We start from the raw sequence: 14,581 nt of genomic DNA, 5'->3' as shown, positions 1-14,581 counted from the left end.
GTTGTCCAACCCCTCTGGAAAGCACAGCCCTATTATCAGACAAAGTACAGATGGCTCTGTAGTTTGTAAATGTTCCTCTGTACATCGTTCCTCCGTACATAAGCAGACTTTTTTCCTTATTGGCAGGGTATAATCTAAGAGCATTTTTTCAGCAGAGATCTGTAGAGCAACTGCTAATGTTATTTTTCTTAAGGCTGCTTGCTTACTGTAATATTTCTGTCATTGGGGTTTCCAGCAGTACTTTTCATTCTAAGGTCTTGGAGCCTGTCACGTCTTTTGAGAAGTCAGCAAGGATGCCTGTAGGATAAAAGTCAGTATCTGAATGCACCCTCTGGGTGCGCAAAATCTCAGGTGTTTAATACTTACTGTGTCTTAATCAGGTGGCCTACTACATCAACAGACACTTCCAGATAGTGTGGAGTCTTTTCTTGAAGAAATGGTCAAGGGAACGGTGACGGACAAAGCATGGTGTGATCATGGTCACTGCTGAGACCCCTCTTCAAGAAAGGCACAGCTGTAGCCAGAATATCTTTCTGTTGTTGTTAAACGTAGTGGTTAACATGTTCATGTCAGTCAAAGCTGGAGCTCCATCAGCTGTCTTCTGTGGTGGCAGTGGAAGCCCATCTGGTAGGCCGGTGAAGGATGTTAATGGCAACAAAAAGTACATGCACCATTTTTGAGGTGGCTTGTATAGAAACGTTAATTGCATGGTTTAAAAAACAGGTATTTGGACAGAGTGTAACACTTAGAATGGGAGATAACTAATATTGTGGCTAGATCACCCACAGGTGCTGCCTACCTGGGCAAACGAGATGCGCTGTATGAGCACTAACCACCCTGGGGACAGAGGGATAACTCAGTGCTATGTGCTTGTTGACCTGTACGATGTTTCTGATCATATACCTATGACCCATTTTAATCCTGGGCATCGTTCTGTGTTGAAGAATACTTTTAAACTGTGCTTTACAGAGTAGGGATTATAAACTAAGCCCCTCCAGAATTAAATCCTTATACAAACAGAAGATAATTATGTTGCTGATCTCTTTAAAATGTGGGTATAGTGATACCCAGTTTTCCCAGTTCAGGAGTCTCTCGGTGTCAGATATTCCAAATAGGTACTATTGCTATTGTAAAACCTCCCCTTTGAGAATGTCTTCCAAAGTTTGAACATAAAATGAGCTTTTACTTTTATAAAAGAAAGACAGGAAATATGCATAGTTTGATAGATTATTTTTTTTAATAATGTAAGTAGAAGTCTTTTGTTTGAATTTCTCCTGCTGTTGTTTTTAACTATAGAAATAGCTGAAAGGTTAAATCCAGCCTTCCCAGTACTTCCTAAGGAACTTCTTCGTAGTCTCAGTAAATTTGCTAGCAGATCTTAATATGTTAATGAAAGAATGAATGTGATCAATCTCCAATTACTTTTTTTTTTTTATTATTTCTCAAATGCGTCAGTCATTGAAAATCATGATGATAAAGGAAGGAGCTTAGTCTTTTCCAAATGTCTTCCTCCTTCGGTCGCTCATCTGTTTCCTTGATGTGCTTTGCATAATATTATGACTGCATACAGCAAATCACTTATGCCAATGCAAGGGGAAATTGGGTTTGTAGAAATTATTCATGTATTTCTTTCATAAAGAACATCATATTTTCTTTTTTTTTTTACATTTGTATATTTACGCTGATAATAAACAGATTAGCCTGTTGTGACAGGAAGTGTTGGGATTTGTGACACTACTGTGACATAAAACCTGTCAAAAAGCAAATGTCAGTTCTAACCAAGGCATTGTAACGATTCTGTACTTTTAAAAACTTTTATTATTAATCCAGGTAGTTTACCTAATCAGAGGATAGAACCTATTTCCGTAATACAGCAGATTAAATCCCATCCATTTAACTTCTCTGTGCCTGTTAAAGAATGTGATATTTGTCTTTCTTTTTCGACTCTGTCATCTGTAAAATAGTTATACTGATTTGCAGGTTAGCCAGCGTTGACTTTTCTTGCAGTTAGCAAGCTTACCTCGTCTGTAAATGCAAATAGTCATTACAGTTGCCAAAAGCGCTTTAAATTTTACCCATCACTAAAGAGAAAAAACAGTACAATACATATTAAAATCAGCTTTTAAAAAAAATCCTAGGTGGAAAAAACAGCAAGTGCCAAGTATAAATATGCAATTTTAATTCGACTTCTCTGTGCATAACTGTTATCGCAGTCTGATCATTTATTGCTATGTAATCACAGAGTGGTTTAATGTTACTTGATCTAGATAACAGTAGTAACACCTATCCATTATAAATCCCAAAATGCGTGTAGAGAGCATATCTGTATCACTATAGATTTTTAACTTGAATTTTAAAAGGCATTCAGTGGCTGCAACCTGTGTGGAAGCGATAACACTTTAGTCAGGTGATTTAAAGGTGTTGTGTAAATAGTGTTCAGAAACTACATCCGTACCTGGGATTCTTCACGCACCATAAGCCAAGTGCGATGCAGTAAAGGATCAGTTATAATCTTATCTTGAGCTTGTGTTCTGACATACTAAGTCATGATTTCGGTAAAAGCTGACCAAGTCTCATTGCTAAGTGTGATGCCTTTCTTTTTCTCTGTTTCAGCTGAGACAATCCCAGTCGTACTGCACAGACACAGAATGCCTTCAGGAATGTGAGTAACTATCAGGATCAGGTGCATGGAAGTAAAATAAACAGTTGTAATTAAAATACAGTCTGACTGGTCTTTAAAACGCAGCAGTTGCTTTAATGTTATAGGAACATATTACATTGACTCAAATATTACAGTACTACAGTTATGTGGGGGAGGTAATTTCTGAGAATCTGTGATGATAATTTGTACATTGGAAGCACTGTATGGAAGCAGCAATGGTGAGAAGGCTGGAGGTACCAGTACACCAGCATGACCATCCATCGGGTCCCACGCATTACTGAATATTACCATTAGCCTCCAAATGGGATGATTTCAATTTTTCCCTGAGGAAAAAATTTGGAGGGGGCTTTATTTGTCCTCCTTGCAGCCATAGCAGCCTAACCAGTGAAGACTGGGTATTCAGCATGGACCCCCACACGTGGACGTGTTCACGGATGGGGCTGAAAGACTTACTGTCAGTACGGTGAACCCTCTGCTCCAGCGTGAGGGAGAGGAGCTTCCCCACCAGCTCTGACTGATAAGCTGACACACACCATGACTGCGTTTCTGTTTGTCTCGGCATCTGCGTAGTTAATGAAGCAGAGTACTGATGTGTACGCTTCTTTGAAATTCGCTGTGAAATATATCCAAAAACCTCTCCCAAACAGTGAACATAACAAGGACAGTCAAACGTTACCAGCATCTGCAGGGGAAGCGTAGCTGTGCAGAGGTTATGCAGTAATGTAAGCTTGCCCTGAGGTGCTCTGTTTACACTTTTCATGGTCTAGAGGGAACATTGCCAAATGCTTATAAATAAAAATGAAGTGGATCTGGTTTTCCTGTATTGCTTTACCAATTGAGCGTATGAACTCACACAATTAGCCTGCATCAGGACTACTGTAATGCTTGGAGGGAGCAGGGAGCACCTCAGCAGTGTTCCTGGAAGCAAGAACTGCCGGTGCCTGTGTCTTCTGCGGGTCTAGGAGCAGGGCAGTCAAGGTTTCCAGGACCTTGGGGATACGGCATGCCTTCGTTCACTCTCATGTTCCTCCCTCTTCACTCCCCACTAAAACCCATTTAGAGATGGGCATCTAAGCTTGGATTTGCACTGTGCCCTCCCAGTGGGAAACAATCCCAGAATCATTGCCATGTTGGCTTGAAGGGAAAAAGCTGTAAATTCTCCCAGATAACGCCTGAAAAAATAGTGGGGCGCACATGTGCCATAGCAGTGCTGCTGGCTTTCCTCTTTCTTTACAGGCTTTCTAAGTTCCGCTGTGTGTCTGTGACTTCCAGCACCCCTCCTCTCCCAAAAGCACCTGTCCTAGGGTGGACTTTTTCGTCTCCCACACCTTAGACTTCTACATGTATTTTTTTAAAAAATCACAGGCATGTAGGAGAGGGAAAGAGGCAGGTGACAGAATATTTTCTGTATTAGCCAGGCTGTGAAACTTTCTGAGCTTTAGTCCACAGTCAACACCAAGCGATGGTAGGTCATTCTCACTCAAGTCTTGGGAGTCTTGGCTCCTCAATATTTATGAAGCTCTTAGGCTAAAGACCGTATAAATGAGTAAGTTCTGTTACGTGTGGGCACAAAGCTTGTGGGATGGCTTTCATGCTACCAAGCTATAGTACAGTGCGGATGTGAACGGTTTGCAGCAAATAGCTTTCCATCCTGAAAGAGATCCTTGCAATAACTGTCTGTGCAGATGCAAGCAATTTGGCAGCAATTGTTCCAAACCAGTGGTTTGTTTCAAAAACCAAAGCAAAAATTATAGAGTAAATCCTCTCCTACATTATTATATTGCCTTAAATTTAGTTCCAGCAAAGGTATTTTTCTGCTGAGGCAATGACACTGACTGCCTATTTGTCAGACTATTTTGTGATGCTTCTGTGATTCTGTGCTTGGGCCAACATGAGCTCTGTAAGACTCCCAGGAGTCGAAAGACAAAAACAAACAGATTGAGCCTGGAGAAGCTTCTAGAGATGTTTTCAGAGACAGATTAAAACAACTCTGGGCCAGTCTTCTGTCCATTGCTGCATCCTGTTCTGATGAGCTATACCATGATGAGCTTATTTTTGAGGTGGGTCTCCTCTTCCCTAGGTCCCACAGCTCCATTTCCTGTAACTTGCTGACTTCGATTCCTCATTTCGGGACCTCGATATGAAGACACTTGTTTCACTCCCACCCGTTTGCTCATTCCCAGGATTTGTTCTTCCTTCTGGAAGCGCAGCTGGGAATGTTGTCATACACAGATTCTTAAGTTGCAAGGTTGTGGAATAACTGATGAGATGTATGTGGTTTTGTTTTGGGAAACGTCAGGGCTGTGGTTCAGCCAGGGTCACAGCAGCGTCATGTGTTGTGCTGTTGCTACCAGCTGGAAGTTCTCAGAAACACCCTGCGTTGATTCTTCCTGAGCACACTTTGTTTTTCAACCCCTGATATCAGATCTTTTTTAGATTTTTTTTGAGACAGATCAAAGCAGTAGCACCGAGGCTCCTGCATTCTCATTTTTGCATTATTAGCTCTAAATTCTTATTTATGGTTGTTGGCAGCATTATATTGCAATGACTGCCCTGCAGAGAGTTTCCTGCCAGGGTCAGGTCCAGTGCTTTTGGATTTGTACTCCTACATGCAGAAGGATATGAGCACCGCTTCAGGGAGCATTTGGGCACTCTGCTTGATGGCTGTTCCTCTGCTGATTCTCCATCAGAGTATCTGCTACGACGGTAAAGTGTGTATCAGAGTCTGATGACTGTTCCCTCCATTTCAGTGGGTGCCTTGGAGAAAAAAGGCTGCATGTTTTGAATATGCAGGACATTTAATATTCTGTTGGGAGTGTTTATGCTCAGCAAATCAGAAGATCTTAGAGTTTCCCTTGAAATAAGGAATAAGAGCAATAACTCTTTTCTGAATTGTGTCTAATGCAAGTGGAGCAGGGAATATTTCTCTGAAGCGTGTTGCAGTTGCAACATCAGCGGTTCATCCAGCCCAGGGAGGATCCGCGGCTGGTACTGAGTGGCTCTGATGGCTCATGGCCCTTCACAGTCAGCTTTCCATGTCAAAGGAAATGAGGGCCACCGCCTGAGTTTTTTGTCTGTGTTCTAGCAATTCCCAGATGTTGTGACCTGGATTTACCACATTCATATTTTCAACGTTATTCTCAGTGCTCTACTAGCTTGTCATGTGCTCAGAGATGACTGTCTGAAATGCTGTCTACTCTACTCCCAGATTTCAATGTATTTTAAAGTGAATGCATATCTGTGATTCATCTTGGGTTGTACTCATCTGGGGGAATCACAGCAGCCTAACCTAATGGCGTGAAATGTCTGCCAACTCTTCCCTCCCTTTTCTGGTAATTCCCTTCCTCCGCTCCAGCCCTTTTTTGCTTTCTTTGGTTTCCTAATCCTTGCCTTTGATTATCTGCTGGAGGTCCCACAGGCTCTTTGTCTTCCCTGATGATTCATCTGTAAGATACCTTTCTTCATATGGTTTCCTGCCTTTCTTTCACAGAACAGGCAAGGCTAAAAACACCATGAAAAGAAGGCGGCACAAGTCAGAGTGCATCTTCTGTCTTCCCCCATGCAGATGTTAAACAGTCAAAAGCTAAAGATCCAAAAGGAGATATTTCTACCATGAGAGGGCAGACAAAAAGCACTACAGGGAATATAATTTAACAGTAAAAGAAATGCAATCTTTCCTCTTTCTCTTTAGAGTACAACCTCACTCTGAATGCAAAATAGCACTTTAAGAGGAGAACTAAGTTCATGTAAGGAGTATTTAACAGGGATGTTTATTAATTTTAATATTGTATTCTTGAGATTTCAGTTGCACAATCAGGATGTTGTTGACCTTTACTCTTTAGAAATTATTTTCACCAAACTCATCATTTTAGTAGCTTTCACTGCCTTTCAGTAGAACATTAAATGAGATGACAAACATCTGTCACAGAAGATTTTTTTTTCCCTTCCCATTTCTCTCTGAGGTTTACGTGACCTAGTCTCTGTTTCTATAGGAAAAAAGAAGCCAAAGAACTGTATGTTATATGTGGAGCAACAGATAGGATTCACCATAGTCATTAGCTCCCGTGGGAGTTTACCCCACAGTCTCAGACTAGTCCCTCATAAAGCTGTCTCCTGCACAGAGAAAATTCAGCCATGATGTTAAAAAAAAATTGCAGGTAACCAGAGGGGCGGAACTGCTCACAGGCTTCACTCAGAAGTGTGTGGATATACAGGTATGCTGAGCCCAGGGGACCCGATACTCTGAAAGTAAAGACTTTGGGCTGGATTCGGTGTTGCATGGAAAGGCAGTTTAGAGACTGTAAGTTTCATGTCACTTGGTGACACGGGAATATGTACTGCTACATTCTGTACTGGTTGGTGTCTCCTAGGCACTGGAGATTAATAACCAGACCCATCCATCAAAATGGATGGCAGGGACATTCATCTGTGAGGTCAAAACAGGACGATCTTCCAGCCATCTGGAAATATTAAAAAATATCATTCACAAGTGCTCTTGTAGGATAGCCTTTATTCTTTAAGGAGTCAAAAAAACACTTCTAAAATACCTGCAAAAATATCAATTATAGGTAAAGCACTGCAGCTGTGAACTCTTAAAAATAAGGTTTTTTCTTCTGCCCATCAGCATAAATTCCATCCTGCTTGGTTTCAGCTTCATTCAACTGTTCTTTATCCATAAGCTGGTTTTATCTGATTATTTTGTGATCTCAGTGATGGAGGTCTTTGTAGCAAAAGATTGTCGTCTTCTACATACTATTGCGCCCAGTAGCTGAAACAGCTTCTTGTCTGTTCTCTTGATTGGCGATGCAAAGCTTTGAAAAGTGTGATTCACCCCGGCTATGTGAGATTTTGCTTATCCTCATGTCCTTGTGTTAAGAGATTAAAGTAACAGATTCTGAAATATCTCCAGTCCTTATTAAAACACATGGTCATTTGTGAGAGATGTGGGTTTAATGGTACTTGAATAGCATAAACAGTGTTGTGGCTGTTTTAGTATCTGGCATCCTTTGAGTAGGTAGTACAGGGCCAAGCTGTTGTCTTGCTTAACTTAGTTTAGAACATGTTTCAGCACATTTGGTTCCATCCAAACCGTATTACAACGCAGGCTGGTTAGAAATTATGTTTTGGAGGAACGCCTGTGGTTTCCCTCTGTGGTTCCTCCTGCTGCCTTCCTTGACCTGTAGCATGAGCTGACTTAGCAGCATTTACTTACCCCAACTCTTGTTTAACCACAGATCCTAAATATGCTATGGTTCAGCAAGAGTTCTAGAAAGCAGCCTAACTGGTCCCCCTTTCTCTGCACTGTATGGGGAGTCCAGCCTAACAGGTGATCTGAGTTTTCAATGTGTGCCAAAGCAGGTACCTACGGCTGTCTTATGTGCTGCTGAAGGTAGTCTCAGGGTGGCTATTAATGTTGTCTGGAAGCCCCGGAATAAAGCAGTTGTTCTTTTCATGCCAAATTATATGCTAGTTTACTGGATTGCATATATAAGGCTCATCCAAGATTTAAAATATTGATATATCTTGTTGATAAGAATAATATTTTCCTGTGACACAACTGCAGGTCTAAACTCTTATTCCATATGCTTTCTGAATCAATTATGTGTTAGAGTTTAATGAATTAGAACCTGTAGCATTCTCATTTATTTTCTTTACACTCTAACTTCTCCTCATGTACAGCGCCCTTTGTTCACTCAGATCTCCAAAAGAATTGTCACTTGTAATTGTATATACTTCTAATCATACGATTCCTTTACATTAGCAACTTCTGGAGTTTCGCAATGTCTATATTTTGGACATTTAAAAGGCAAGAGCTGTATGGCAGTTTCATTTGCTCATACAAGTTAATGGTGTTGTTCGTGCTTTGAGAAGCATGAACTTCTGTAGTATGTGGGGTTTTTTCTTTTTCGACGTTTTTGAGTGCACCTGATGTCGGTAAAGGACATCAGTCCAACAGCCCCGACCCAAGAAGCGTTATTCACAGAAGAGAGGCATTGTGAATGGCATGGCTGCAAGCTTCCCCGCAGTGCCTGCCCCTCTGCTGGGTCTGAGCTGTGTTATGAAGAAACCACTGCCACAGAAGAGCCTCCGTTAAAAGTGCTACCCCAGCATGACAGTGATGAGGATGGTTCTTTGGCATCAGCCTTAGCCTTCAAGGAAATAAGTGACTCCAGCAGTTCACTGGGTATCCAGCAAACTTTAAGTAAGAACAACTTCCAACTCACACTGAATCCAGACTTGACTGAATACTGAGATGGTCCAAATGAATTAACTGAAAAATCTGATGGATACGGGTGTCTCCATGGAATATCCCCAAAAGTTAAAGCTGTCAACTTGTGTAATAAAATAGAATAGCTCTTCTCTTCCTGAGGTTATTCATTATAGCTTTGTATTAATTGCTCTGTATTAATTGATGAGCCATGTGAGTACCATAGGTAATTAACTGTACATTGGTTTACACTTCCGCTGACATTAGTTACAGTTTGATTATTTGAAATTATGTTTCAGAGGACAAAAGTTTTTTATTTTCAGTTGTGCAGGTATTTGCAAGAGTTTCTTGATCCAAAAGAGACTAACCAGCCATCTCCAGTCTGAGGGGATTTTCTCAGTTTTATTTCCATGCTTTGATATCTCAGATGTTCTGTATGAAAATTAGGTGTAAAATTTTTACCTTGTATTCCTGGGCTTCACTTTTTCATGTATCTCCTCAGCATTTTTTCCCCTCCTGACAGATACGTTTTTCATTACAGTGAGGGTGGTGAGGCACTGGCACAGGTTGCCCAGGGAAATTGTGGATGCCCCATCCCTGGAGGTGTTCAAGGCCAGGCTGGATGGGGCTTTGAGCAGCCTGGTCTGGTGGGAGGTGCCCCTGCCCAGGGCAGGGGGGTTGGAACTAGATGATCTTTAAGGTCCCATCCAACCCAAACCATTCTGTGATTCTTGATGCTATCAGAAGTACCAAATGACCCGGCTGATCAGTCATGGAGATCTGGCATATTGACACTGACACTTGTTCGAACAAACTCTCAATAAGTAACTTACAGTAACCAACAAAATTATAACCATTAGTTTGCTCCCTTCTTACTAGAATTGGCATGTTCTCTGTGCAGGGCTTAACAATGGAGTCTGAGCTCTCATGTCTTTAGAATTATTCTTTTATTTGTTTGAGGCAACAAACAAGCACCATCATACAGATGAGGGGGTTTTCCATATAAATATATTTTGCATCAAGTTTGATTTCTTAAAAATCAAGTTTGATTTGTTAAATACAAAGTGTGTGTTTGTCATTTCCAGTTCGTTATAAGTTAATGTGAACTAAGAAATATTCATAATTGTGAGAATTCCAGCGAAATCTTATGAAATAGATTATCTTTTCAAAGGGATAAGAAATGTGATTAAAAAACAGTGTAAAATTAACTAAGAATTACTTATCTCAAAGCCAAAAGGAAGGACTAATCAGAAAACTCAACTGAAAAATGTTTCTCTTTTTTTTTTTCTGAGACTTATATTGCATTTTTGTTTTCATTTTGGGGAAAGAACTCTGCTGTTGGTCTGTGTAATGACTTGAATTTTCCTTGTCTGTAGTGCCAGGACCAAATTCCTCCAGTGACAATGGCATCAGCTTTGCCATGATAATGATGGCCTGGGTGGTGATTGCACTTGTCTTGTTCTTACTGAGACCTAGTAATCTGAGAGGATCCAACACAGCCGGAAAGCCAAGCAGCCCACATAATGTAAGTGCGTCTTAAAGCGCCCTGCAGAGAGACTCCACAATAGCTTATATGTATTTGGTTTTAATACAAACTATCTTACGGTCATTTTTTCATTACATTTTTTTCCCTGTATTTTCTTGGAACTCCATTAACAATGCAAATGAGTAAAACCAAAGTGAAAGTAGAATCATGAAGGCCAACCGTGAGGCCTGCCATGGGATGGAGAAGGCACGGGTAACAGAGTGTGGGACATAATGTCCTCTCGACACCGGCTGTCCCTAGATGGAACTGCCTCCTGCCTTCTTATGTACAACGGGAAAATCACAGCTTTTAGAGAAGTCAGTAGACAAAATTACAGCATCTTTGTCCTAGATGTGAGATGATGGAAAAATCCCTATTGATGCAGGAAACAGTATTGTTCTTTGGTGCTCATGTGCTCTGAATACAGAGATACTGAAAGACCTTATAAGAAAGCACAATGTAACTCTTCTGAGTTCGTCTTTAATTGCTAAATCCTCTTATGTGAAGCACTGTTTCTAATCCTCTATGTGTTGTGTTGTTTTTTTTCTTTTCCTCCTTCCTTCCCCCTAGGGACAGGAACCACCAGCCCCACCAGTGGACTAGAGCATTCAGTATGGGAAAAGTTCAGCAGCTAAAACCTTGCACGACCAAATGAACGAAGTGACCAGATTACTCCTAAACTCCATTCAATACTCTCTTCTTTTCTCATTTATATAGAGCAGAATTATCATTCAGCAGTTATGTTCATGAACATAACTTAGCGACTTCCATTTTAAGTTAATTTTTGCTTTGTATGTTATTACAGTTCCTAGTAGATTGTAATCTGAATAATGATAAGGCGTTGCAGGGGTTTTTTGATTGTTACTGTTACTGTGGACATTCCACTCAGTCTCTTTCTGTTACAGTGATCTTAATTTCTTTGCGGTGATTTCTGATATGCATTGAAAGAAAACAAAAATCCCTGTGCACCTATAATAATGGAAGGTTACTGACCTTTCTTCAGATTAATCCATATTTTTTCTCCAGTATGCTTTTGAGAGTTATATTATGGTTGCAACTATTAGCTTAGTCATGTGGTGAAAAATTGAAATTATTTTATATTTGCCCTGGGTTCAGAGCAGCTTTTAGTCTGGTCTTTGGACCACTAACATAGTTTTCAGGGTTGTTGGCAAAAGCACGGATTGTCCACTAGAATTATACTATGTGTGTGTGTTTGTGTGTGTGTGCAAAGAAGTGAATGTGATAATTGCCACTGTCAGAGCTTTGAAATATATCTTGGGAACTTTACACAAGAGATTATACCACCAAAAAAGGAATTAATCTTGTTCAATAATAAGTGATAGATCTTATTTGATACATTTTCCAAAAAATGTATTCCAAAACTGGATTTGTTTACTTACGGACTTTTAAGAAAAGAGAAATTTAGTGAGAAGAACTTGGTAGAATTTTCTGTCCTGGTATAATCTTTTAATAATCGGTATCTTAACAAGTTTTTAGCCATGGTGTAATGTATCTTGGACAGGATGAAATCATACCAAGAGGTTACCGAGGTTACCAACTTTCGGTATATGACATATACTGGATATTCAGGTTATGTGTGTTATCAGCAATTCTTAACATTTCATCCTTATCTGCTGGTTGTAATTGTAGAATAACAAACTTGCAGGTGACTACATACGGCATGTCTTTTCCCTCTGATATTTGTGTGTATGTGTGGTGTCTTTAGGTGTGCGTATGTGTGGCTGTGCACGTACCTGTGCACGTCTCCCATTGTAGCAAATGGGAATGACTTTTTTATGTACATTAATTTAAGAACATTTTAAAGATGTACAGAAAAGCAACACTGTATATTTTTCTTGATCAATTTGAAAAATTGATGAGAATAATGTAAAGAACATTTTTATGTTACCAACATGAAGCTTCTTTCCGTAAAGGTCAGTAGAACAGACATATGGGAATTCAAAGCCTTACTCTACAAACCTTTATTTCTTGAGGACTTGAGTTACGGAGCTCAAGGGACTGTTAAGATGCATAAAGGTTTGTATTAACAGGCTCTAACAAAAATCTCACATCAGATCCCATGGTTGACAGACGCAGGGTTTTCCTCCTCAGGGTTAACGGCGGGCCAGCTAAGCCTCCTTGTAAAGGTACAGCGTAGACCTGAAGAAAGGCTTCTGTAATTTGATGTAACTGCCCTTTGAATTTCTGTGGAATAGTGTGCTCCCAAGCATAGGAGCATGTGTAAAAAAAAAAAAAAAAAAAGGAAAGAAAAAAATGAAGAAGATTGGGCCAGGTGCTCTCAGTGACGTCAGCGCAGTACCATGTAAAGCAGCGGAGCTGCAGCAGAGAAGCTGAGAGAATTTGTCCTATTGCGTCTAATGGTGTACAGGCCACAAACACTGTGTAAAGATGTCACTGGGACAAGCAATCTGACTGTGCTTGCTATTTGCCTTCCGTGTACCTTTATGTTTGGGATACTGTTTTGAACAGAACAAGTAATACAGCATCGTTTTGTTGAACCAGCGAGAAAATATATATATAAATCCACTACAATGACCTTTTCTCCAAGAATTTTTGGCCAGACTGCTTCATTATTGGATGCATAAAACAGGCTTCCAGTTGATTAAAAAGCCAACAGAAAAAGGCTTCATTTCAGACAGCACCACTCCTCATCCTACTGGAAGCTGGTGAGACGTACAGCAGATGCTCCTCACGTGTGAGGATCAGTCTTGCTTTACTTAAATGTCTGTGTATGGATTTAAAAACCTCGCCATGTGCACCCAGCTCCAACAGTCTTGGCAAATGAACTTTTTGTTCAGAGTAATGTTGGGTTTTACATTTAAATGAACTGTCTTTGCTCAAAATTCCTCCAAGTAATTGTCCCAGTGATTTTATACATGTATGCTTTCCTCATGTAAATTGCTATTTTAAATTTTCTATGTAAAAGAAGAAAGATTGGAAATATTTTATTGTAAAATGTTTTACTAAAGAGCCAGGCCACTATCCCACGTCAAAATGTATGCCTTCTAAATTCAGATACTCTCTCCAAGGTATAACCTTCAGATCACCACTCTTAATTAAAACAAAAGTAACTAATTGTAGGACTGTATTTTGCCACTCTTATTCATGTTAAATAGTGCCTTACTCATCAAGTAGTTGCACTGAAGTTTGTGGGACTACTCTGAGATAATGTACTAGTAGCAGCTTTAGTAAGGGTGGCAGAAATCTGGCCTTTAGTGATGTAGTTTGCGACGAAATCATTGTGTCATGGTTACAGATGTTTATGGTAAATTTTGAGAAGAAATGTGGAAGAGATTAGTGGTGTGTGAAGCTTCAGGATATGATTAATTCTGTAATGAGGGTTTTAAGCTTGGTTAATAAGAGATGCAAGTTGTGGCAACTTGGGAAATATGGAGGGAAGTTTACAATTATACCTTAGCTTAGAACTTTGTTAAAACAATAGTATTTTTAGAGTCTGCTTAACACAATTATTATACTCTGAAATGAGAAATCATATGTATTCATGTATTGTCTGCAGATCACTTAGCCTTGTAACGTTCATGATTGAAAAAGGAGGAGTGATGATGTGATGTACCTAATGTAAATCGGTGGTTTAAAATGTCTGAATTATGCCAAACGAAAAATCATCTGTGCCATTTGCGGTTTCCTAGTAATCTTTTACTGAGTACTTGGATTGGGATAAAGGGCTTGTACTATGCACTTTTTATTGACTTAACAAAATAAATAGCAATCATTAGTAACCTTTTGTCTTTGTCTCTTAGTCTTTACAGAAGATGTAGGACTGCAGCAGTAGACACTTGCCTTCTGTGTGTATCTCAAGCAAGTCAGAACGAATTATAAGCGGTTTCCAGGGTTTAAGATACATTGATGACCAACACAGATGTCTCTGCCTTTTGCTCTTCAAAGCAGTTGTGCAACCTAGGAAGTCAGAAATACTGCAGTAAGAAAAGTAATGACAGAGGCCAAGTATGCCAATTATGTTACTCCATTTTAGATCAAATCCCACTACTTTGGGATTTGCAGTCTATTTTCTAGTCCCAGTTCTTGGCAGTGTTGGACCCAGAGCTGCGCTGAGGAAGATGCTCCAGTGGATCCAAGGCAGCATACAGAAGTAGTAGAGACCTGCTGCTTCCTCACTGTTCCCATGGAGTGCATCACACTCTTC

At 40.1% G+C, this 14,581-nt stretch overlaps 1 protein-coding gene across 1 annotated transcript in view; it reads left to right on the top strand.

Moving 5' to 3' along the window:
* Nucleotides 1-14,161, top strand: part of SMIM14 (small integral membrane protein 14) — a 42,610-nt gene extending 28,449 nt beyond the window's left edge. Inside the window, exons 3-5 of the mRNA XM_074587844.1 lie at nucleotides 2,614-2,662; nucleotides 10,247-10,395; nucleotides 10,966-14,161. Of these exons, the coding sequence (XP_074443945.1) occupies nucleotides 2,614-2,662; nucleotides 10,247-10,395; nucleotides 10,966-10,998 (231 nt within the window). The 3' untranslated portion in view covers nucleotides 10,999-14,161. The remainder of the gene's footprint in view (nucleotides 1-2,613; nucleotides 2,663-10,246; nucleotides 10,396-10,965) is intronic.
* Nucleotides 14,162-14,581: the final 420 nt, after the last annotated feature.

The sequence above is a fragment of the Larus michahellis genome, chromosome 5 (genome assembly GCF_964199755.1).
Source record: "Larus michahellis chromosome 5, bLarMic1.1, whole genome shotgun sequence".
Classification (NCBI taxonomy): domain Eukaryota; kingdom Metazoa; phylum Chordata; class Aves; order Charadriiformes; family Laridae; genus Larus; species Larus michahellis.
The sequence above is the reverse complement of the archived record's forward strand: the minus strand, read 5'-3'. Positions and strand labels throughout refer to the sequence as shown.